This window comes from Curcuma longa, chromosome 11 (genome assembly GCF_044706935.1).
Source record: "Curcuma longa cultivar G26 ecotype Majalengka, Jawa Barat chromosome 11, ITB_CL_G26_1.1, whole genome shotgun sequence".
NCBI lineage: Eukaryota > Viridiplantae > Streptophyta > Magnoliopsida > Zingiberales > Zingiberaceae > Curcuma > Curcuma longa.
Window position 1 is genome coordinate 29,379,167 of NC_133871.1, and position 24,364 is coordinate 29,403,530.

The 24,364-nt window shown below is 40.2% G+C and overlaps 6 protein-coding genes across 8 annotated transcripts; 5 read left to right on the forward strand and 1 right to left on the reverse strand.

Annotated features, from left to right (window-relative positions):
• Positions 1–346: 346 nt before the first annotated feature.
• Positions 347–2,176, forward strand: LOC141839246 (transcription factor MYBS1-like). The gene is made up of 2 exons (XM_074726952.1): positions 347–909; positions 1,453–2,176. Exons 1-2 carry the CDS (start codon positions 449–451, stop codon positions 1,892–1,894), a joined length of 903 nt encoding a protein of 300 aa, XP_074583053.1. The 5' UTR covers positions 347–448; the 3' UTR covers positions 1,895–2,176.
• An 876-nt stretch (positions 2,177–3,052) lies between these two features.
• LOC141839559 (CSC1-like protein At3g21620) lies at positions 3,053–11,629 on the forward strand. The gene is made up of 11 exons (XM_074727337.1): positions 3,053–3,366; positions 5,650–5,799; positions 6,958–7,093; positions 8,226–8,327; positions 8,782–8,901; positions 9,015–9,095; positions 9,510–9,850; positions 9,937–10,182; positions 10,391–10,715; positions 10,933–11,166; positions 11,381–11,629. Exons 1-11 carry the CDS (start codon positions 3,053–3,055, stop codon positions 11,627–11,629), a joined length of 2,298 nt encoding a protein of 765 aa, XP_074583438.1.
• A 496-nt stretch (positions 11,630–12,125) lies between these two features.
• LOC141838257 (uncharacterized) lies at positions 12,126–17,350 on the forward strand. Of its 3 annotated transcripts, none has more exons than XM_074725683.1 (4): positions 12,126–12,285; positions 12,363–13,156; positions 13,247–13,342; positions 17,301–17,350. In XM_074725683.1, the coding sequence occupies exons 1-3, from the start codon at positions 12,189–12,191 to the stop codon at positions 13,334–13,336; spliced, it is 981 nt and encodes a 326-aa protein (XP_074581784.1). In that variant the 5' UTR covers positions 12,126–12,188; the 3' UTR covers positions 13,337–13,342; positions 17,301–17,350. The 3 variants fall into 3 exon arrangements, with proteins under 3 accessions (XP_074581784.1, XP_074581785.1, XP_074581783.1); XM_074725684.1 differs by lacking the exon at positions 17,301–17,350 and adding an exon at positions 16,394–16,443; XM_074725682.1 differs by lacking the exon at positions 17,301–17,350 and adding an exon at positions 13,515–13,771.
• Positions 16,342–16,716, forward strand: LOC141837535 (bZIP transcription factor 44-like). The gene has a single exon (XM_074724914.1). The coding sequence runs from the start codon at positions 16,342–16,344 to the stop codon at positions 16,714–16,716; it is 375 nt and encodes a 124-aa protein (XP_074581015.1).
• A 2,200-nt stretch (positions 17,351–19,550) lies between the features above and the next one.
• Positions 19,551–20,883, forward strand: LOC141838256 (peroxidase 72-like). The gene is made up of 3 exons (XM_074725681.1): positions 19,551–19,778; positions 19,843–20,034; positions 20,114–20,883. Exons 1-3 carry the CDS (start codon positions 19,551–19,553, stop codon positions 20,693–20,695), a joined length of 1,002 nt encoding a protein of 333 aa, XP_074581782.1. The 3' UTR covers positions 20,696–20,883.
• An 854-nt stretch (positions 20,884–21,737) lies between these two features.
• Positions 21,738–22,910, reverse strand: LOC141841713 (myb-related protein Hv33-like). Its single transcript, XM_074729897.1, is given in 4 exon segments — positions 21,738–21,953; positions 21,955–22,336; positions 22,415–22,544; positions 22,644–22,910. Coding segments are annotated over 4 exon segments (861 nt in total). The 5' UTR covers positions 22,777–22,910.
• Between the last annotated feature and the right edge of the window lie 1,454 nt (positions 22,911–24,364).

A 24,364-nucleotide genomic window follows, 5' to 3' on the forward strand; every position in this document is an offset into this window, starting at 1 on the left:
TAAAAATAAAAATATTTTTAACTGAGAAATTGCATCAACTTCGAGTCTTCACGGGCGTCATGCTAATGTTTTAAAGTACATCATAATTGTGCGAGGGTGACGTGGATGGTAAAGAGGATAAGATTAACATTTAATAATCAAATTAATCTGGTTGACTCACGGAGATGAGAAAAATAGTTGGGTTCTTTTGTAAAATTTTGGAATAAATTATGATTATGAAATGATATGGAATTAGAGAAGAAATTGGAGGGTGATTTTGTAATTAAATGATATGGAATTAAATGGGCCGGGATGCGCTTTGGCGGTTTGCCTGTTATTTCTATTTCCAGCCACCGTTGGTGAGCGGATCCGCCGATCCGGTCACCAGTTGGACGCCCTAATCGTTTATAGTCACCGCCTGGTTCGCGTTCGTCCACCGCCTCCCCCTTATCGCGCGCACCGCCTCCCGATGGTCGGAGCGGCAGCGGAGGCGGGGGGTGGCGCGGGCGGATGGAGCAGGGAGGACGACAAGGCCTTCGAGGACGCGCTCGCGACGGTGCCCGCGCCGCCGAAGGAGGAGGGGGCTGAGGGCGATGAACACGGCGGGAGATGGTGGGATCTGATCGCGGATAGAGTCCCCGGGAAGACTGCGGCGGAGGTGCGGCGACACTACGAGGTGCTGGTGGAGGACGTGGAGGCCATCGAGGCCGGAAGGGTCCCCGTCCTACGCTACGGCGGGGAGGAGCCGACTATACCATCTTCCTCCAAGGAGAAGCAGCAGCAGCACCACCACCAACAAGATCCTAACAACCACCCGGGTTTGGCAGATAGAAAAAAAGGGAGGTTTGACATTGGAGGGCAGGGCAAGAATAGCTCCAAGGCGGACCAAGAGCGGCGGAAGGGAACGCCATGGACCGAAGAAGAGCACAGGTTTCTTGCTTTATCCAATTGCTATTTTATCATTTTTTTTTTGTTTATTTTGCATCAAATCTACTACTTTGCTATGTTCGAAGGAATTTTGATCTATTGTTGACCTATCCGTTGTTGACCTATCGATTGTTCGAAGGAATTGCTTCACAAACTGATAAGAAAACACATTCCCCGTTGTTGACCTATCCATTTTGATCCAATTGACAAGACTGTATGAAATGCAGTAATTGCCCACCAAATACCAGATTAGGACTTTGAACAAGCAAATTATAGGTTTGTAAGCCAAAAAGTTCTTACATATTCCAATCAAAAGAGCACCACCAAGGATCTTCAACCTCCAAATAAGCTTAAAATGGCTGCCTTTTTGCTCTGTTTGCACTTGCCGAATGAACCGAATTTCACATAAGAGCATGGATTCTTAGTATCTCACTCCCAAGTCATTCTCACTTCCTGTCATTTATCGAATAAATCCGGAGCACAACTTATACATACTCAATATTACACATTCTACTTTCTAAATGTGAAGCTTGTTACTTCTGGTAGGCTTTTCCTGCTCGGCCTGGACAAGTTTGGGAAAGGTGACTGGAGAAGCATATCAAGGAACTTTGTCATCTCAAGGACACCAACACAAGTTGCCAGCCATGCTCAAAAGTACTTCATTCGTCTAAACTCCATGAACAGAGATCGCCGGCGATCGAGTATCCACGACATCACCAGCGTGAACGGCACCGACGCCTCCTCTCAGCAGGGCCCTATTACTGGCCAGGCCAACACAAGTACCTCAGCAATTGGGCCATCTATGAAGCATCCTTCACAAGCCAATATGCAAGGGATGCCCATGTACGGGCCACCGGTCGGCCATCCAGTCGCCACCGCCGGCCATATGATCTCAGCAGTTGGCACCCCAATTATGCTTCCTCATGGCCATGCTCCATATGTCATGCCTGTTGCTTATCCATTGCCTCCTCCATCAATGCACCAATAGTCCTTGCAACTTCCTGCAGAAATCTGGCATCTTCAAGAGGAAAGAAATTGGAGATTCAGCAGCTGTTCACTTGTCAGGATCATTAAAGACTCTTCACTGTAATTATGGGAGATAATTGTCCTTGATTAATATCTGTATAACTAGTAGAGGATGTCTTCCAATTCCAGTGCAGTGCTCTTCACTGCCAAGACATGTTTTGGAAACAGTATATTAGTTCTTCTTTTTCTGTACAAAGCAACTTACTTTTGCATTATAAATTAATAATGTTGCTTTTAACATTTACATTCTTGAGTTGCAAAGTCAACTTTTAAGATTCATAGCTTTTTTTACATCTAATATTGTCAACAGATAGAAAGGGTAATTAGTTGACAGTTAATAACCAGTTCATTTGTAGTAGGAAAGGAGAAGAAATTTTCTATAATAAAAGTAAACTATATTTTGCAATTTGACTTTCCCAAGTTCTCATGTCAACTATATTTTTGCAATCCAAAAAGTAGATTTTAAAATTCTGTGGTATTTTGCAAAAAGGAAAAACAAAAAGAGATTAACTTTCTAATAAATAAACAAAGAGATAAATATTAAAAATGAAATAAAAAACAATTATTTTTTCCGACAACATGAAGCATTGTGGCTAACCCGGTTGATCTCAGCCGTCAATCTCGCTGACTCTGCCGTCTGAAAGTCAACGCAATGGCGTAACGGCTAGTTGACGTCCGGCTCCTCGCGGAGCGGCGGCGATGTCAACAATGTCTTTCCCTCCTTGTTTCTTGTTGTTTGTCGTCGCCAATGTCATTTTCACATTGGGTCGCTCCTTCCTTCTGCTAGTTCCGACCCTCATTTCTTCATCTGTACGCGATTGCCGGCCCTTTCGATCTCCTCGAGGGCACGGCGTTTCGACTTCCCGCCGGCGGCGCAACACCGAGCTGCTCGTATATTGTCAGTGGATTTTTCATAGACGAGCCGCATTATAGGGCAACAAATTTGGCGGCGGAAAAGATCAGATTTTGCAGAAGCATTGTGACCCGATGATGCTGTTTTCTTTGCCTCGTTGACCCCTGGGTAGGTCATCTTGTTTCCTGTCGGCTGGCTTTGAAATTACCTCTTCGATGAACCTAATCGTATTCGTGCACAGGGAAATTGATCTTGTTGGAAGCAGTCATGGCGACAATCTCTGACATAGGACTTGCAGCGGCCATTAACATATTAACTACCTTTGCATTCCTTGTGGCATTTGCTGTACTAAGGCTGCAGCCAATAAATGACAGGGTTTATTTCGCTAAGTGGTATGTTAAAGGTGTGAGAAACAGTCCGATCCACTCTGGAGCATCTGTGCAGAAGTTTGTCAACCTGAATTTTAGGTCATACCTGAGATTTCTTGAATGGGTACCAGCTGCCCTTAGAATGCCTGAACCAGAACTAATAGATCATGCAGGACTTGATTCTGTTGTTTTCTTGCGGATATATTTGATCGGGTATGTTTCTCTCTATGCTATTGTAGTTAATTCATCCATTCCTTTATCCTTCAGCACATATCTCCGTTTAGGGTAATTTGCCTCTAATTTATAGTTAGGTAAGATAATGAAAAAAAAACTGAGCTTCAGCCAATGACTTATAACTTTCACCATTCAATCAAACTGTCTACAGGCTTATGAACCCCAGGGACAATCTAATAGAAGTCTTAAAAGTGGATAAAGCTCCCTTTACACCTAGAACTATATTATACTTGGAAATCTATTTGTATGTCATTGAGAACTGAACCATTCTCGGCAATATGGTTAATTTTGACTTGGAGATTGAAACCCTGACTATAATTGGAAACTGAATGGTTTCTTTCTTCCTTGAGTATTTATGTGATTGATTGGAGATGGATAAGATTATCGTATGCATTCTGATGCTTACTACCATGAAGGATACTGCAAAGGCAACTTTGAAAGTGCAAAATACGTGAGTTGGTTTTGGTGGCATGAACTGCAAAAGAATATTTGTATAAAGAAAACACACTCTAATTGTTGACAAAACTTTAATGTCAAAGAAGGATTTTTGGCAGATCAAAGAGTTGCTGCTGCATGAACTGAGAAGAAGATGCAAAGTTTTAGTGGATCGAGGAAGTGAACTTGCTTTGTCGTTGTTCTAGAAGAAGAAGAACCTGGCTAGAGATGGGGCCAGATTGAGGCACTTTGTGCCTTAGTGGCTGGCCAGAACAGTAGGTCAAACAACGTAGTAAAGAACCATTTTACAATTATTTAATACATTAATCAATAAATGGCTGTTGTGTTTGCAAAACATATATTCTTTTAAGTTAGATCAAGTGAAAATCATAACTATGGTACTTGAAGTTTACAGTTTGAACAAATTCATCAACCAAACAAAATATGACAGAAAGGATTAGGAACAATGTAGAAGGATTAAAATTTGAAGATTGTAGTCCAACCAGCTTCCCATTGTCATTTGGTAGTAATTATCCAATTTCATTTTGTAACATTGAGATTGAAGATGTTTGTTAACTCAAGATATGTGAGAGCAAATTTATAGTCGAACCTTTTCACAAGGATCATTGAAAGAAAAACTTAGGCTAGATAGATATTTTTGAGCATAGTTATGAAAAATCACATCAAACCCAGAAACCAAAAACCAGAGAAGATAACTGGAAGCTCAGATGATTCATTTAACTTCTATGTGATGGATTTTTGTACCCAATAAATATATACATTAGCTTGTTTATATTGGATATATATAAACAAGATTTAGTTTGCTCAAATCAATTCCAGCAAGATGTTAATTTAAAGAGAAGTATAGGACTGACTATTATATTAACTAATTTATTTTAGTAAAACTATACAAGCAATGAAAAATTATGGGTTAATTTAGATGGATGGAACAGAGAATTTGAAAAAAGAAGTTTCAGAATCTTCAGATATCATGGAACTGTTATTTTTCAAATTAAGAGATCAGTGAATATATTGTTCACAGAATCAACAACATGTAAAATCATGCTTTATATATCTGACTCAGAGTATTTGGCAAAGATAGAGTAATTTGCAGAGAAATAACTGAAGAAATGTTAGAATTAATAGCAAAGACAGAATGGAAGACATCTAAAATTTTAAGTTATTTAGATATAGTTTTAGTAGAGGATAAAATAATAGAAAATAAACTGTGATAGCATGGAGGAAGGTGACTAAAGGGGACTACTTTGCTGCGATAGAAAGGGACAAAAGGAGACTAAGTTGATTAATAAAAAGAGATCATCCTTGAGATATGCATTTATAGAGCTCAAGGGGAAAAAATTAATTTCTGACTTATGTAGTAAATTTCTTTCTACTGTATGCCTCAAGATTAACTATTTCTTTTATTTGTCATTATGATATACTTGTGTTCCACCTCATGCCTAGGGTCAAAGTTATATCTGAGCTAACTAAAACTAATAATACTTCTCCAGATTGAGCCCTGCAACAAAAATAAAAACATAGAGCGCAACGAGATATCAAGTTAGCAGTTTTGGGGCAGCCAAACTAAGCATAACCACAAGGAACGAGTCTGTATATTAAGTGTGCCTATGTATTTAATTGACTTACAGCTATAGGATTACTCCAACTTGATATAGCTTTTTTTTATGTATATATACTTCATTTGACAAGAAAGAGTTATTTTTGTGGCTACTGATCCAACTTGATATCAATTAATCCAAAATTTGAGTTGTTATATGTTGTCTCTTTGTTATGCTTATGCTTATCCTTTTTCCCCTCTTTTTGCAGGCTGAAAATATTTGTTCCCATCACCATCCTTGCATTTTCTGTTCTTGCACCTATCAACTGGACAAATGACACTCTAAAAGACTCAGGCAACTTAGAACATAGTGAGATAGATGCTCTCTCCATATCAAATATTCCTACAGGATCACAGAGGTAAGCAGTTAAAAGTAGATCAGGAATGAACTGGATAAATTAAAATAATTATGGGTTTCTACTTCTCCTTATCTGATTCTTGTCTGAACCACGTGAAAACTAACCAAATCATATCTCATATATTCTTAAGGGATCACTATATCAATCATCAGCTTTAGATGGTGGACAGTTTAGTAACAGATCACAGATGTCTAGTAGATTCTTGGGCAAGTCTAGTGCATCTACTTAAAAGTAATAGAACATATTATTCAATTACAAAATAAGGAAAAAAATGAACACAATTCTGATGAAGTGGTACAGATAAAATGTGAGATTAGAGTTCCAATATCTTCTCATAGAGAGAGGAAAGTAATCTTTTGTCATTTTACTCAAGTGATGAAGATGAAGTTAAAAAAAAAAAAAAAAGTATGTGTGTGTGTGTGTATTGAGCATCTACTCCAATTCAAACAGTAAAACATATGTTGGAAGAGTAATAAAAACTAATCTCCTTTGAAACCTACAATCAGTCGATAAAAGGATAATTGAAAATAAAATTTGATTATGCAATTAAGAACCTTACACTACTCAATTGTCAAGCAAAGAGAGGGGAGAAGAAGATTGAAGGATTGATGCTTTGCAATTGGGAACCAAACAGTACTCAATTGTTAAATGGAGAGAAGAAGAAAATTGTACATCAAGACCTAGATTGTAGCCACTGATTGAGTTTGAGACACTATCATCTATAGGAGAAATCCTTGAAGGCTATTACTTAGTATGCTAACTTTGGCTTCAACTTTTTTCTTTAAGTTGCTTGACCTCCTTTTCAGATGATAGTCTTTTCCCTTTTTTTATCCACTGTGTCGACGTGGGAACGTTGGTGTATAGAGGGGTAAATCGAGTACTAGAACTGATTGAAATTCATGTAGTTTGTGACAGATGAGATAGAGTCTTGCCAAGTTTTGAACCTCTACAGATGCAAATGGTTTTTAGGTTTGTAGAATTGAGACATGTCTGGAACTATGTTCCCTTTATTTTAAATTAACAATCAATAGATTTCTCTTTTACCTGTCATCATCCTCCGCTTTCAATATTACTTCACTTTTGATATTTCTCTCACTGGCCGAAATTATCATACTCAAATGTCAATGTTTTTGTGTAAAACTTGCTAATTTTTCACAGGTTTTGGGCCCATTTGGGTATGGCATATATCTTTACCTTTTGGACCTGTTACATATTGTTTAAGGAATATGGGATTGTTGTATCCATGAGATTACATTTTCTTTCATCAGCAAAACGTCGACCTGATCAATTTACTGTAAGTCCATTTAAGAATCTTTGAAATTGTTATTGGAATAACTTCATATCTTCATTTAACCAATATACTTCAGTGAACATACAACTGAAGTTTCACTTCCAATTTTATAATATAGGCTAATATTGTATGCTTGACCTTCACTTCCTCATTTGTCTTTTTTTTTTCACTTTGTCAACATGAGTGTTTCTTTTTTAGCACTTTTCTCCTATCCTTGTTAGTCCTCATTTTCACAAAATGATGGGGAAAATTAGCAAAGTTCCTTCGTATTATGTATGACTGGCATTGATGGTATTATATCAATGACATCACATGACCTGGCCCATATGATGAATAATTGGGTTCTTTAATTTTTTTTTTTTGAAAATTAGAAATGATAATCAACGCTTGTTCTATCTTGGGATCACCACATGATGGGTATATTATTTTTTTTTAAAAACAACATATGTCAAATCACAATATGTGAATGTGATAAAAAGTAATTTTTCAAAAATAATATTACATAAAAACATAAATCATAGTGAAATTTTATGAATGAATGAATTTTGCATCTCTTCAAGTCTAAATTTCTTTGTGCTGCCATGCATAGAAAGAGTAGGAATGGTATAGATATGTTCGAAGGTGACTAATTGATTGTATAATTGGACGAGTTAAATCAACTAGAATTGAAAAATATAAGGATAAAGAGAAACAGAAAAAAAAAACTCTAGTTAATATAATAAAATGATTTAATTGTTTTTTATATTTCTAGTTTTCTAGTGATATAGTGTGCATAGTGCTCAACGAGGGAATAAGATCCATATAATCAGCCTCAAATAATTAAGACAAATGTGGCTTGAGAATTACACTGGTCATGATGGCAATGTATATACCTTTTACCATATTATATGCATACTATCTATTTCCAACATTGTAATGATTCAATACTTCTTTAGTAAGCTTAGGTCATAGGAATCCATATTTTCACCACAGTTTTTAATCCCACTTAACATAGGATTTTTAAACCACACAAAAATCCCACATAAATTTAATATGATTCTATTTGAATTTCATGGGGAAAACTAGGCATTTAGAGTTTTATGAGTAACCTAGTCTCTTGTTCATGAATTAGCTGAGTGTGTTAAAATACTTCCAGGTACTTGTGCAAAATGTGCCACTTGATCCAGATGAGACAGTTAGCGAACTTGTTGAGCACTTTTTCCTTGTTAATCATCATGATCACTACTTGATGCATCAGGTATTTCATATATAATGGTTCTCTGAATAATTATAAATAAGAGATGATGCCTTTTTGAATCTTTGGAGTTATTGTAAGTTTAAATCATATTAGCAAAATGTAATGCTAGATTGTCTTCATACTTTGGCATTTGCCAACAAATTATCATTTTAACTCAAGAAACAAACAAGTTTTATTTTGATGTACTGTATTCATGATTAGATATGATTTATTTGAATTGTAGTCCACTCCAAATAGTTGGTACAAACACATCTTGATGATGATGGTGGTGAAAATGGTGGTATTTATTATCCTATTCATTATTTTCAGTTGTATTGTATACGGATTAATTAGGGCTCTTAAAATTTATTTGTACTTTTGTGAACACACAATTTCTGACATGTAACAGAGGACCAACTCTTTCAGCACCAAGAATATTGGAAATTAGTAGATTAGTTATGCATAATTTATGCAGGTTGTCTATGATACAAACAAACTTGGTGGGCTGGTTGAAGAGAAGAAGCAGATGGAGAACTGGCGTGACTACTATGAGCTGAAATATGAACGCCGGCCATCAAAAAGACCTACTTGCAAGGTTAAATTAGAAGAAATGCTTCTTTCTTTTGTAGATATTTTCTAATTCTGTTTGCGGTAATGAAGTTACATAATCACATCTCTGCTGCACGATATCTATGTTTTCCCTTACAGACTGGGTTTTGGGGATTGTTTGGCAAGAAGGTGGATGCAATTGATTTTTATACATCTAAGATCGATAAACTATGTAAAGATGTAAGTATTACTGAATTGCATACTTAATCTTATTGGTTAACTTTGACTAATTAATCATCTTATTTATTACTGAAAGTGTAGGGTCTTTCTGAGGAAAGACAAATACAAAGATAAGATCCAGATCCAACATAAGAAATCCTTGCTCTCCTATTTATTATACAATTGGTATTTTCTTGTTGTGTAATATCACATATAGGCACTAATGGATCTTCTATGTTCTTGTTATATATAGACATTCCATGGTTATTGTGCACGTAATACGATTTTAACTTCTGGAATTTAGCTTATGAACTCTGCAATAAGAAAGAAAGTCTTCCTCAGCCATGTATTCCTTTTATCACCATGATGCAACAGCAATTCATTTTGTTTAGTACAGAATTCAGTTTCCTAATTTCTGGTGGAATATATTATCAGGAAGCCATTGAACGAGAAAATATAATAAAGAACCCCAAGTATGTCATGGCGGCTGCATTTGTTTCTTTCCGAACAAGATGGGGAGCTGCTGTTTGTGCTCAGACACATCAAACTAGAAATCCCACCCTATGGTTGACTGACTGGGCTCCAGAGCCTCGTGATGTTTACTGGCCAAATCTATCCATTCCTCTTGTTTCCCTTACAATTAGAAGATTGATTATGGCAGTTACCTTCTTTTTCCTGACCTTCTTCTTTATGGTTCCAATAGCCGTAGTACAGTCTGTTGCAAATATTGAGGGAATTGAGAAGGCAGTGCCTTTTTTGAGGCCCTTGATCGAAATGTAAGTGTGGTTTATTGTTTAACTATGAAATGCACCGCACCCATATGTTATCGCTATTGACACGAAAGAGTTCTATGACTGTGCAGACCTGTAGTTAAGTCGTTCATCCAAGGTTTTCTCCCAGGAATTGCTCTGAAGATCTTTCTTATATTGCTGCCAACAATATTGATGATCATGTCCAAGTATGAAGGGTTTATATCTTTGTCATCTCTCCAGAGAAGAGCTGCATCTAAATATTACATCTTCATAATAATTAATGTGCTTTTAGCAAATATAATTGCTGGAACAGCATTTCAACAGCTTGATTCTTTCATCCACCAGTCAGCAAATGAGTATGTTAGAGACTTTTCCTGTTTATTTGAATTTAACCAACTGAAGTTTCTAAAAAGTATGAACTTCCTTAGACTTTGTTCCTAAACATGAAAAATAAGAGATTCTAAATTCTGCCCTGTGTATCATGTGTCTTTCAATGTCAACTAGCTTGTCCAATTTGTTTTGGAACTACTAATCTATAGATATCTTTTTGGTCCTTGAATGTAGAATTCCGAAGACGATAGGTGAATCTATTCCGATGAAAGCTACTTTCTTTATTACATACATCATGATTGATGGTTGGGCTGGAATTGCTCTGGAGATAGTGAGGTTGGTGCCTCTGATAATATACCACCTGAAAGTTGCTTTCTTAGTGAAGACAGAGAAGGATAAAGAAGAGGCAGCAGATCCAGGGTGCATTGAGTTTGCCGCATCTGAACCTCGAATACAGTTGTATTTTCTACTCGGTCTTGCATACTCAACCGTGACGCCCTTCTTGCTTCCTTTCATACTACTATTTTTCGGTCTAGCATATGTTGTTTTTCGCCATCAGGTGAGCAACTTCGCGTCTGCTAGCAATAGTTTGATACATGCATTTTAGGCTCACTGATGTTCTAAGTCATAAACTGTGTAGGCTCTGGGGCATAAAAATCTGATGATAACAAGAATGACAAGAAAGAAATGCACTAACCTTGTACATAATGCAAGTCTAAAAGTTAAGAATTTTAGTACCATTCTACTGATATCAGACATATTTGTTCTTGCTGCAGATCATAAATGTCTACAACCAAGAATACGAAAGCGCGGCAGCATTCTGGCCAGATGTTCATAGGCGCATTGTCACTGCACTGATCGTATCCCAACTGCTTCTAATTGGACTTTTAAGTACAAAGAAAGCTGCTTTAACAACACCTTTCCTTATCCCCCTACCGGTCTTGACCGTATGGTTTCATCGGTTTTGCATCAACCGCTACGCATCTGCTTTTACTAAATATCCACTTCAGGTAAGCTATCTGTTTGTCGATATTCATAATTCACATCTGCAAAGACCTATGGAGCTTAAAACTCTTTCAGGCAACTTGATGAATAGGAGAATGCCAATTTATTTGTTATGTCACTAGTGAAGATATGAAAGAGACAGACATGTTCTTAGAGCTTCATGCTGTTTGTAGGATTACTGACTTGGAAATCTTTCTTTTTCTCGATTTATTTTCGCAGGAAGCGATGATGAGAGATACATTAGAACGCGCCCGGGAACCGAATTTCGACCTGAAAGCATACCTGTTAGACGCGTATATTCATCCGGCATTCAAAACTGAGAAAAAGAATAGTGTTTGTGTTGCCAAAGAGATAGAACACGAGAAGGTTTTGGTGGCCACCAAGCGCAATTCTAACAAGAACACACCAATCTCCAGTAAGAACACATCATCACCTTCCCTTCCTATGGAAATCCAAGAACAGCTTTAAACATGCCATTTATTTTCATTTAAATTTGTTGATTTCAAAATTCCAAAACTTGTGTGGTTGTATGTAGTAGATGTGCTATTCGAGTTCAATGTTTGTTTGTGTTTTTTTTTTTTGGCCAATCCATGCACTTCAATAGGGTTGACTTGAAGAAAGTCAATTCTAATTAAAGATCTAATGTGCCATAAATTACAGAAGATAGTGTTTGTGTTCCTTCTATAATCTTTCCACATAATTAAAATTGAGTTTATTACGATAATAACTACATTAAGTGGAATTTTTTATCAATGCAAGAAATAGGAAGATAAGAATGTGAAAAGGCAAAATTAATTCGTTTTCGATTAGATTTGAGAGCAAAATTAATGAGGAAAAGATATTTATTTATTTTATTAGGACAAAAAAATTAAAAATTAAAAAAAAAAAAAGAGGATAATTGTTGGCTCTGCATCGTATTTAAGCGGATAGGGAGTCGCCGTCTCCAAATCGAAACGTCCTCGACGATCGGTCGATAGCGCCCTTCCTCTTCCGCCGGATTGAATCGGCTGCTTCTCGATTCATCGCCATGCCGTCGGGGCCGAAGAAGAGAAGAGCCGCCAAGCGCAAGAAGGAAATGGAGGAACAGATGAAGGCCGCTCCTTCCCCTTCCGATCCTCCCCGAGGTATCTTCTTTTTCTTCCCGCTTTGGTTTACTCTTTCGCCTTTCTCTTCGGTTCGTGGCATCGGGCGATTTCGACAGATGCTGGGGGAGGCGAGGATCGGGTGCCGCACGAGGGCGGAGAGGCGGATAGCCAGTCGCCGACATTTTCCTCTGCCCCAATTTTTCCCTGTGCGGAGAACCAGAGCCCTTTGTCCTCCAGAGAGCGGTTTGGATCTGACGCTGCTGATAGTGCGGGGGAGAGCTCGAAGAACCTTAAAGACGAGGAGTTGGTCGAGGAAGATGAATCGGCTGCTAAATCTGAGAAGGAAAACTCGAAACCTGCTGAGGAATCAGCCATTTCCGTCGACAGCGCCATCGGTCTGACTGAGAGAAGCCAAGTGACGGAGTTTGCTGCTAGGGTTCTTGAAGAGACGTTGGCTGACGATACAGAAAAAGAAACGCAAGTCCCTGGAGCTGATGGGGTCGTCAATCACGACGGCGATGGCCATCAAGTTGCCGGAGGAGACGAGACTTCACCGGCGACCGAGGTGCTAGAGGAAAGGAATCAAGTTAAGGAGGCTGCCGCTGAGGTTCTCGAAGGGATTTCCGGTGTTGACGGAGAAAAAGAACCACAACTCCCTGACATTGATGTGGCCGTCAAACACGAAGGCGATGGCCGTCAATTTGCTGTAGGAGACGAGACTTCACCGGCGACCGAGGTGCTAGAGGAAAGGAACCAAGTTAAGGAGGCCGCTGCTGCTGAGGTTCTCGAAGGGATTTCCGGTGCCGACGGAGAAAAAGACCCACAACTCCCTGACATTGATGTGGCCGTCAAACACGAAGGCGATGGCCGTCAAGCTGCTGTAGGAGACGAGGCATTACCGGCGACCGAGGTGCTAGAGTCGGACCCTTGCGATTGCACACTACTTCTCTTGCTTCACTCAAATCAATGCACTGATTATAGAATCTCTCATGCTACGCAGCTCCTGCATCGCTCTACGCTGGTGGAGCGCCGCGCGACATGGTTGAATTGCTGTGGGTTGCTGGATTTTGTCACAAATCCCGATGGATAATTTCAGGTACTTTCAAGATCTTTCTAAGAACTTTTGCATCGATTATCTATGGACTATAAATAAAATGCAAATTGAAGAAGTTTTTTCCCTACTATTTTATGTAAGTAGCAATCGATAAATTAAATGCATTTTTAAAATCCTGTTCTTTGTCTAATATCTCATTTTTTTGGTGACGCAGCTGCAGTCATGTTTATTTTTGGAAATAAACCGATGAAGATCAGAAAAAACAGTGGAATATTTTGATCTTGGTTCCTTAGACAATTTTGTTTCAACTCTATACATTTTGATAGACAATTTCGTAGCACCAGTGATTTCTGTTGTGCAAAACATGCTTATTTAGGATTCAACCTGTTCATCAGTACTTTTTAGTTTTCTGTCATATCATTTTTTTTCTTCTTAAAATAATCAATCGAGACCAAGAATCTGGGTGATGATCCAACTTGCTTGACCCGATAAATCAAAAAAAAAAAAAATCAGCATAACGAATACAATAAGAAGATAAACCTAAAAAACTCGGGATTGTGCGGGCCACAAGAGCTAGAGTTGGCGGCGGAAGCGGTCGAGGTCGTCGGAGGTGGAAAGTACGGGCTTCTTGGCGGCAACCCTAGTACCGTCGGGGATCCTCGCCTCGAATACGGCGTTCTCCGCGCCTATTCCAGCCGAATAAAATTTGATCGAGGGTTGGTTGGCAGAATCGGATGGGGACTTTCCTTGGGCGATGGGGGAGAGGAGGGAGAAGGAAGAAGGTCGGAGACGCGGAGGGATGGAGGCGCCGCCGCTGCAGCATCCCCGGTGGCAGGCATTAGCGTCAGCCTCCGCCGCCGTCACCGCCACCACCATCTCGAGGGACATCTCGATCCCTCGTTGGCTTTATTTCGTTTCAACTATTTTTTTTTTCAATTCAAAATATTTAATATGTATATACAAAAAATTAATTAAATTTCAATAAAAGATTAATTTTAAAGATATTTAATATATATATAGAAGTATTGATATCTTGCGACGATTTATCCCGCACGATCCGTGCGTGACACTTTCGACCCATTGCTGCTGCTGTCGTCCCGTCCGGCCACTGTCGTCCGCTGCCTCGGGCGCGATCGACGCGTCGCTTGTCGGCGCTCCGTCTGGTGACGAATTCGGACCGACGATTTGGTCGAAAATAAATCCGATGAATTTGGTCGGAAACGTCGGTCGGCAATGACGTCGACGTCACGCTCTTCCGACCAAATCGCAGTCAGATTTAGCCAAATCGCAGAGACCGGCCGCGATTTGATCGAAATCCGACACCTGACACTGTCACCAGTCGCTGTTTCCGGCCAAATTCGTACCGGATTCCGACCACTATCCTACTGGAATCCAACGTCGGACGGAGTGCCGGCAAGTAACGCGTCGATCGCGCCCGAGGCGATGGTCGGACGTTGGCCGGAAGGCCAGGGCAGCAGCGGCGGTGGATCGTGAGGTGTCGCGCATGGATCGCGCGGGATAAGTCGATATCAATTCTCTTATATATATATATATATAGTTCAATTTATAATTATTGTATGCGGCTCTTCAATGACACTGATTGATTCTTATTTATCATTTATAAATCATGAAAAAATTTCGCGGGATTGTTCACCATAGTAGATATCAAATGTGGAGACCTACCTATGCATGAGTGCGGTTGGATCTCACAATCTATAACATGCTATTTTCCTTGATAGTTCGTCCGAAACTTAGCCACGAAGATTTGATCTCGTTACTCCTTTAGAAAAAGGTACAAAGATTGCAATGCCTTTAGGGTTCCTCCAATCGCCGAGGTGGGCATAACTGTACTACCAAGTGCGGTTGCCATGGATCCATCCATGGCCCTTAGTTCGTGGGGCACATGATGCTCACTATCTCAAGTGGAACGTGAGGTGGAGAGGGCGGAATTAAGCCAACTCCTTTGCCAATGGATGCATGTTCTTGAAGTGGGATTTAAAGCTAGCTAGCTTATGCTTTATGCTGGTGGTGTATTTTGCCCTTAGAACTTGAGCTCCTGTATTTTTACCTGAAGTTGCTTTAATGGTGCCCTTCTGTTGCTGCCATTTGCTAAGTAGTTTTCCTGTTCAACCTGCAACATACGACAGTGAATGAATTGAAATATTTGTCCCTGTTCAGACAATTACTTAGTGCCTTCCTTCGTCCGAGAGAGTATCTACCGTGTTTTCCCAAGTCGGCTGAAAGTTTGCATGAATTTTCCAAGTCTTTTAGAACAATCGACAGAGCGACAGAATCTGCTCAAAGTAAAAAAATCCAGGGTGAGATCACTCTTCTGGACCACCACAAGCAAAAGATTCCTTTTCTCCCCATCTCTTTTATTGAAATTACCATGTCGTGTCCCCTTGCAGGGGTGGAGATTGTTCTATAAATTCCACCCTTCGCCAAGGCTACAATTCCCTTTCCCCCTCTGCTCTTCTTCCTCGCTTAGCTTACTGAAGACTCTGCTGATTTTTCTTTTTCTTTTTTCTATTTCTGCTTCTCCTGCGTTTTATTTTTCTTGGGTTCTGATCAAACATTGTGTGCTTAGTTGTTTTTGTCCTTGCCAGAGTCATTTGCAGGGGAAACTCTGCCAAAATTTTCCAGTTGTGGCCTCTGCTCAATCGTTGGTGGTAAATCTTTGAACTAGTTTCAAGATCTGACCTTTGGCCGGCACTTATCCTATTTTGTTTCCATTCCCATGCAGCGTCTGCTTCTCATCTTTATAATCTATGTTGCCTATTATAAGTGAGATCCTCCTCTCTGGTTTTATGATAAATTCCAGTATTCGGCGCAGGACTCATCTTGTTCAATCCTTCTCCGTCGTCTTCCTCTACTGGTTCTACGTGTTTTCATGAACTTGTTCTGAGATCTGAAATCCTGGGCCTCATCGTCCTTTTCACATATATACATATTGTCTAATAATTTCATCAAAGTACTCTCTCCTGAAGCATTAATTAGCATTAAACTTTTGAAGATAATTGTTAAGTAAATCATTTCACTGCATGGCTTCTCCCCATGGATCTTCCTCCGGTTCCATCCTGTTGCAAAACTCAGGCTCCGAAGAGGATCTACAGGCACTGATAGACCAGAAGAAGCGGAAAAGAAAGATATCAAACCGTGAGTCTGCAAGGAGGTCAAGGATGCGCAAACAGAAACATCTGGATGATCTGACAGCACAAGTGAACCAGCTGAGGGAGGACAACAGTCAAATCTCGACCTACTTGAGCCTCACCACACAGCAGTACTTTGCCATGGAGGCTGAGAACTCTGTCCTGAGGACCCAGATGATGGAACTCAGTGACAGGCTGCAGTCTCTTTATGAGATCCTTTACTGTTTGAATGATATCAACACTATAAGCAGTAGCCTCCTCCTATAAGCTGGTCCTCAGATCACCATGGCTTCAGCAGAGAGCATGTTTTATCCCTGTCAGATAAAAGGGAGGTTAGCTGTTGTCTCAGTGCTTTATAATTGAGTGGGTCACCTTCAATGTCTGTTGTAGCTTGTATTTCTGTGTTAAAAGCTATCAAGATATTTCAGTTTTTAGTATAAAGATGAAGATCATGGGTTCTACTCTGTGTGAGTCCTAACTTGTTTATGGAGTACTACTACATATGCATACCTACGTGTGTGATTGCAAAGCAAATAGTTAGATTGATGATGAAAGTATCAGCAAGCCTTCATGTTTGTTTGAACCTAGGCTTGTAGTACAAAAGAGAATAGACATCTCAATCAATGAGTTATCATCTAATTACTCTTAAATACATTATATATTTTATCATTTCTGATAACCTTATGCATTCATCTTAGCATTTGAGATATATAGATGTATAATTCAACATTGTGTGCCTAAATTATTGAGATGGATCATTCTTTTACATGCATCTCCTATTTGATCAACTGTTTACATCATTTTTAACAATTTCTTTCGTCATCTCAGAATTTGCACCTTTTCTAAGACAGGGAATAGCAAAGATGATATAGGCTGATGCATGGCACAATGTTACTTCATGTGGACTATTTCCACCACTGCAGGTGAATTTTGATCGTTTTAAATTGTTCTTCTTGATCACTTTCAGCTAAAAAAATAGCTTTGAAGTGGGGAAACTGGTATTATTTAAGATAGAGTAAGAATCTACCACCATCTGAGTTTACTGGGACAATGAAATCATCTGTCATGCTCTTCTAAATAAGCTCAGAAAAGGATGTAAAGAAATAATTAAGAACCATATCTATCCATCTATCTATATCATACTAAAGGCAATGAAAAAGCATCAGTCCATATATACATAAAACAATTTTACTTGTGGCAGCTTAGGCACTTGTAATCTTTTTGTAAGGGAGAAAAATGGGCAAACATGGTTTTAGCAAAAAGATTTAGATCTGTGCTATCTATTAATAGCTTGATCATGAAAACAAAAACAGAATAATATTCCAAAGCCACTAGACCAAATCATAGATTTAGATTTATAAACACATTGCCAATATGAAGATGGTTATGTTATGAGGAGCTTGATATGAAATGCAACTTCAGAAATAAAAATAAAAATAAATCAGTTGGAGCTTGATATCGCATATATTGTCATTCAATAGATAAGCACTGCTTCCAATAAACATAAATGCAGAAAGATATATCCGATCATGAAGTGAGACAATGAGTTTTTAGATATTGCCATGGTCCCCGACAGCACAAAATCTAATCTTGGACATATGAGTTTGACAACCTCAATAGAGTCGGCATTTTGGTGTCTGTAAGTTACTGCTAGAGAATTTGTCAAGATAAACTTGGCTTTTGCACAACCCTTGAATCATTTCATTAGTTGATGGATGATGATGACCAAGAAAAAATGACGTTTTGAGGTAATTATAACACAGGATCGAAAAAATGATGATGAATTTTTTCACATGACAAATAAATGTTAAAGCTGCATAGCAAATAGTGAAGCATGTAGTTGGAGTTCATGCTTGAGCATTTTATACAGTTTGGCAAGCATTAGTGTCAGCAGCCATCAGAGATTTTATGTACGAAGTTAAGGTTTGCATGATCTGTTCTAGAATAGGAACTCTCAAGCAAATGTTTGTATCTGCTGCACTGTAAATATAGAATTGGCTATGCTTAGAGAGAAAACTGCCAATTCATAAATTGGTAGGGATCTGATATGCAAACCAATATATTGGTGGGAATTCACCTGTGTGATTCTTCTTCCTAGGGCATCGCGCAGATGGACGTGGAGAAAGAGGAGCGGGCATCGCGCTAGGGGGCCGTTGGAGCGCAGGCATGCACGAACGGCGGCGTCGGCAGAGCCCGAACGGTTTTCGAGGTAGCAGAATCACTGAGGCCCGACTATTCTCATGTTCAGGCCTCAAATGGGCTTCTCCCTAAACAAAATGAACTCAAGTGAGAGTCATGATCAAGCACGCCCATGGCCGTTGATGTCCAATGGTGCAGCAGCTTTTGTCCAACCACAACTGGTACAAAATGGTCAGTTGCAGTCTGATCCACAGTGGTTCATCTCCTCTCCTCCTTGTCTTGTAGCTCTCACCATTCTTCAGCTTCGCTATGTCATCCAAATATTCCCAGCATGCAACAGATATTCTCAATGCTCAACATATATTGCATGAAGCATGCCACTTGAGAAAGGTAGGTGCACCACAGTCCTAAGGAGTAGTTAGTTGTTCATGCACAATGCCTGATCGAAGAACCAAACAAATGAACACAAGGTCAGAGAAGCGACTGCATATATGTGGCCAATTATATTCATTCCTCTTCGAGGCACAGCAAGCGGAGCAGGTTTCTGTGATGAATGATGATCAATGATGCCGAACTCATCATCATTCTAACATGTTGATATTGTTTACGTTTGCATTGTGTTAATCAACTCATAATCAAACTCAGTATGCGAGGGCAGTTAATTTGTTAATCCAAAATGAGAAAAATACTAATAGAGTCAAACACATGAGACATCTGGAGCAGCACACCAGAAAGTTGTGGTCAGCGAGGTTGGTAGAGTTCATCTGCTCCCACCCCTCTGCATGCGTAGTTGGGCATGAGCCTATCTATCGAAGAGGTTCTGAGAGGTCGAGTAATCACCTAATCTACATGTTTATGGAGCTCGATCAGCAATGTACCATTTAAACTCTCTACGCCGATGATATTGTATAAGTACCCCCAAGCAAGTCTCACCTCTCCATCAAACCAAGTCCCGATCGAGCATGGCTGCTTCAATCAACTTCCTCGTGTTGCTGATCGCCCTTGCTCTTTCCCCGCTCTCCCTCGCCATCCCTCACGGAGCTCATCCGTTCCTATACCCCCAATTCTACGACCACTCCTGCCCCAAAGCGCACCAGATCGTCCAGTCCATCGTCGCCAAAGCTGTCGCAAAGGAAGCGAGGATGGCCGCTTCTCTACTCCGACTCCACTTCCACGACTGCTTCGTTAAGGTCGATTATTATACTTGCAAACTCTGTCTTCATGCATGTAATATATGACAACTACTTCCAGCAGGGATGCGACGCGTCGGTTCTGCTGGACAGCAGCGCGGGCGTCGTGAGCGAGAAGGGCTCCGTCCCCAACCGGAACTCGATTCGAGGTTTCGAGGTGATCGACGAGATCAAGTCTGCGCTGGAGAAGGAGTGCCCTCGCACCGTCTCCTGCGCCGACATTTTGACTCTTGCTGCCAGAGACTCTACTGTCTTGGTACGTAACTTCTTCTTCCTCGTGCAAACTGCAATATGCTTTCGGAGATCTTTCATGGTGTTTTGATATGATTGGGAAGGTTGGTGGGCCATTCTGGGAGGTCCCACTTGGTCGGAGGGACTCGCTCGGAGCAAGCATTCAGGGCTCCAACCGCAACATTCCAGCTCCCAACAACACTCTCCAGACCATCGTCACCAAGTTCAAGCTCCAGAAACTCGACCTCGTCGACCTTGTCGCCCTCTCAGGCAGTCACACCATTGGGTTCTCGCGGTGCACCAGCTTCAGGCAGAGGCTGTACAACCAGACCGGCAATGGGCTGCCGGACTTCAGCCTCGACGCCGGCTACGCCGCCCATCTGCGTGCCGGCTGCCCGCGGTCCGGCGGCGACCAGAACCTCTTCCCGACGGACTTCGCGAGCCCCGCCCGGTTCGACAACTACTACTTCAAGAGCTTGCTGGCGAGGAAGGGGCTGCTCAGCTCCGACGAGATATTGGTCACCGGCAGCCCGGAGACAAGGCGGCTGGTGGAGCTCTACGCGGCCGACGCCGGCGCATTCTTCCTGCAATTCTCGAAGTCGATGGTGAAGATGGGGAACATTGCGCCACTGACCGGGAACAAGGGGGAGATAAGATACAATTGCAGGAAGATTAACCATCAATAGTTGATATATATATCGTTGCATTGCATCGTTTGTGGTTGTAATTGTTAGTGTTCTTCCTTCACATCGCCTGTGAGTGTTCTACTTGGCCGTCGTTGTTGCTCTATGATCATCTCCTTTGATCTTTCAGCAAGATTAATTTAGGACCCTTTGTGACTGCTTAAGTGTAATGTTACATGGTTTATTCCAAATTAAACAAAGTTTATCTGAAGATTTCTGTTCTTCAGATTGACTGATGGATTAGGATTCAACAGAGCTTTTGTGGCTTGATATCATGTAGAAAAAGAGATTACAAGTTCTAACATAATGATGCAAGTGTCGGTCACCAAACATTATGGTGTCTAACAGTAAAGCAAGAATCTAGATTAGGTAAACTATTATGATTGAGTGAATTAAAATAATGTATTTGGCATTAAATCGAGCTAAATGAAGAAGAATGACTACGTAACTAAGGCCAATTATTATTTCTCTACACTTTGATCATAAAATACAGATTATAATACAGCCTTGCCTTATGCATGATGAATCATATAAGATATATATTTAGTTATATATATGTAACAACCATGCCTGCTTCTCTGTCAGTTTCTCTATGATGATTATTTCTTTAAAAAAAAAAAACCTACAGAGGTTCAAAGCTTCGTAGAAAGGACAAGTTTCATGAGCTTCAGCTTCGCAGCCATGCACGAGGTTCAAAGATTGGATTCATGCATCATGCATGCAGACGTGGCATTGATAACTACACCACAGTCTACAGCAACAGGACATCTTGTAGTGGGAAATGATGGATGGCCTCAAAAAAATCATTCTTCTCTAATGTGCCCTGCGAGGAGCAGTTGAAAAGAATAAGCTTTTTTCTTGTTATGGAATTGGTGAACCATTAACAATCTTATCAGTCCTCAGTTGCATGCATGTTAATGTTATAGAACAAAAACAGAGCAAAAGAAAATTGTGATTAGAAACAAAGCACAAGGACATCCTAACATTTCATAGTGTTTGTTCTTTTTCCAAACTGAATACAAACAGGGAGACAGTTTCGTGAACTCTAGAACAAATCCAGATTGAATTCACTGGCCATTGGTCCTCGAGACGCATTGAAGCAAACTTGTTGCCAGGGATGAAACTTATGTTCATGTGCCTCCACCTCATTGGCCTTGCTCTCTGATGCCCAATTCAGGGCTTCGCCTGGTAGATTGATGTTGCAGTTCCAGTTGGTGCTGCTGTTGCTTGAGCTTTCACCATAGCCGAAGTTATCCGAGCCATTCCAAGATGTTGGTGCTATAATCACACAAACCTGTATTGGTTAAACAGTCACTCTGCCCTATTGGCTCGATCATGTTCTGCTGGAATTGGGTGTAGATATTCACGTTCACATTCTCCATTGAATCCAAACACGTATGGAATTCGAGAAACGGGAAGGGATCCAGGGCCGGCGTCAATGGCAGCTGCTCGATGGCTGCATCACTTGTAGCGTTTGAGTGGAGAACACTTGTAGCCTCCGGGTTTGCTTCTACCTCGCCCAGTGGCTTGTGGGTGCTTGGGTCGATTCCCCGCTGCCGTAGCTTCTTCTTCAGGCTCGAATTCCAGAAGTTCTTGATCTCGTTATCGGTTCGCCCTGGCAATTGCAATGCAATTTGAGACCACCTGCACTTGAATTTAGCATCAGAAAGCTTCACACTGTAATGATTAAGCTGGACGCGTAGGAGAAATTAACTTCTCAACCTGTTTCCCATAATTTCATGCAGGCTTACGATCAAATCCTCTTCTTGCTGAGAGAAGTTGCCTCTTTTGAGATCCGGCCGGAGGTAATTGATCCACCTGAGCCTACAACTCTTGCCACAGCGTTGCAGTCCTGGGCGAAAAAATTAAAGGAACCGAGTTTGACGTTCAGATTGAAGAAGAACAGAAGAAGAAGAAGAAAAAAAAGGAGGATGAGTTGAAGAATGCCTGCCTGCTAATTTAGGCACAGTGCTCCAGCAGCCAATTCCATATCTAATGATGTGGTTGTAGAGCTTCTCATCCTCTTCAGGAGACCACAAGCCTTTCCTCAGCTTCTGCTTGAGACAGCAAGAATGCCGTCCCATTCTTCCACTTGTGTGCTTGAGAACGAAGGGTTGTTGGATGTAGAGAGGATTTATCAGGAATTAGCAGCTGAATTTATTAAGCATTCAATATGCTTAAGGCTCAAGTCACAAGGAGATTAGAGAGCAGAGAACGAACTGAGTTAATTTGGAGTAAGAAGAAGAGGAAGGTGAAGCAATCAAGTGGGTCTTAAGCAAGTCCCTCTTGTCCTTCCATTCTTATGGATTGAGATTTAAGATACCTTCCAAATGGTAGGAACACAGTTAATTAATTAAAAAGAAGAAAAAAAATCAAAACAGGCAAACAACTGCTGACTTGAGCCTGAAAGCTCCTTCCAAATGAAAGCTTCTTTCGGGTAGTTGGGAAATGATATTTTCACTGGAAGTGAAGGCAATCAAAGAAAGAAAAACATTGTATAATCGAAATAATCTGTTCGCTTTCGTTAGATTTCAGGAAGAATATCAGCAGAAAGCATGGTATCAAAAATGGCAGCTTTCTCTCATGAAAGCTGAGCACGTTGGAGTTGACCTGACACTGAGTTGTTTGGTACAAACAAGTTCTAGATGACTAGCTAACAACTAAAGCTCATATGACTTTTGCAAAAACTAGAACTTCAGCTACAAATTCTCATCCATGCATCTACTTTGATCATTCTTGTACATGTATCCATTTACGTTCTAGTTACTGGAATGTAACGAGGCCACAGTCCATCAGCAATCACAGTGACGAAGCACTGAGCTGCAGCTTACACTTACTGATGGTCCATTGCAGTCCCTGTCAATCTGCTGCCTTTGCAGATGAAAGATATGTTGTGTGATTTTCCTTGAATAGTCACTGTAGCCATGCAGGAAATCTTAGGTTTGTGACAGGGAGTGATGAACCGTAACATTGCTCAAGAAATTTTATCTGAGAATAAACGTGTGAGATAATTAACAAAATGATCTAATACTATCATAGAGCCTAGTTTTCTAGTGCTCCATCCTAATATTTGCAAGGGCACTAGTGAAGGATTTTTAGGTTTGGACTTTAAGATCTTACATGCTACGCGAAGATTGAGATTTATATATGTGTGCCTCCTCTGGGAAGGAAACATCATGGTGGCTCCTCTTTGAAGTAAACAAAAGCAAGAGCCATTAAAAGGGAACTGCATAAAACAATAGCAGACCATTATACTATCTTGTTTAGGGTTTATAGGGTGGAGTGAGATCTACTTGTCTTATTGTTAAGTTGCATGATTAGTCTAATATCCCCCACTTATCCATCATGCATCTGTGTTAATGAAATTGTCAAAAGATCATAAACACAGTAATTGTTCAGTTAATGCTCGGTGTTATGGTTTTGGATGAAGTGCATGTTGAACAGGATTCATAATAATCTTATGTATTCTTTTCTTTGGCAATAAGACATTGTAGATAAAGAGCCACAGTTCTTAATATATGTATCAAGAACATGTTCAGATATCTTATTCTATGCGAAACTGATCCACATTCTTCCAAATCAACATGATTAATTGATAAAATTCTAAGGAAGACATGATAACAGTGGAATCTTGAACATACCAAGTCATTCCAAGACTCGATTAGTTGCATG

Excerpts from the sequence above, each read along its gene's own strand:
- LOC141839246 (XM_074726952.1), top strand. The coding sequence starts at position 449 with ATGGTCGGAGCGGCAGCGGAGGCGGGGGGTGGCGCGGGCGGATGGAGC. Across the intron at positions 910-1,452 it reads TGGACCGAAGAAGAGCACAG|GCTTTTCCTGCTCGGCCTGG; the intron begins GTTTCTTGCTTT and ends TACTTCTGGTAG.
- LOC141839559 (XM_074727337.1), top strand. The coding sequence starts at position 3,053 with ATGGCGACAATCTCTGACATAGGACTTGCAGCGGCCATTAACATATTA. Across the intron at positions 3,367-5,649 it reads TTGCGGATATATTTGATCGG|GCTGAAAATATTTGTTCCCA; the intron begins GTATGTTTCTCT and ends CTCTTTTTGCAG. Across the intron at positions 8,902-9,014 it reads CAAAAAGACCTACTTGCAAG|ACTGGGTTTTGGGGATTGTT; the intron begins GTTAAATTAGAA and ends TTTCCCTTACAG.
- LOC141838257 (XM_074725683.1), top strand. The coding sequence starts at position 12,189 with ATGCCGTCGGGGCCGAAGAAGAGAAGAGCCGCCAAGCGCAAGAAGGAA. Across the intron at positions 12,286-12,362 it reads CCCTTCCGATCCTCCCCGAG|ATGCTGGGGGAGGCGAGGAT; the intron begins GTATCTTCTTTT and ends CGATTTCGACAG. Across the intron at positions 13,157-13,246 it reads AGGCATTACCGGCGACCGAG|CTCCTGCATCGCTCTACGCT; the intron begins GTGCTAGAGTCG and ends CATGCTACGCAG.
- LOC141837535 (XM_074724914.1), top strand. The coding sequence starts at position 16,342 with ATGGCTTCTCCCCATGGATCTTCCTCCGGTTCCATCCTGTTGCAAAAC.
- LOC141838256 (XM_074725681.1), top strand. The coding sequence starts at position 19,551 with ATGGCTGCTTCAATCAACTTCCTCGTGTTGCTGATCGCCCTTGCTCTT. Across the intron at positions 19,779-19,842 it reads TCCACGACTGCTTCGTTAAG|GGATGCGACGCGTCGGTTCT; the intron begins GTCGATTATTAT and ends TACTTCCAGCAG. Across the intron at positions 20,035-20,113 it reads CCAGAGACTCTACTGTCTTG|GTTGGTGGGCCATTCTGGGA; the intron begins GTACGTAACTTC and ends ATGATTGGGAAG.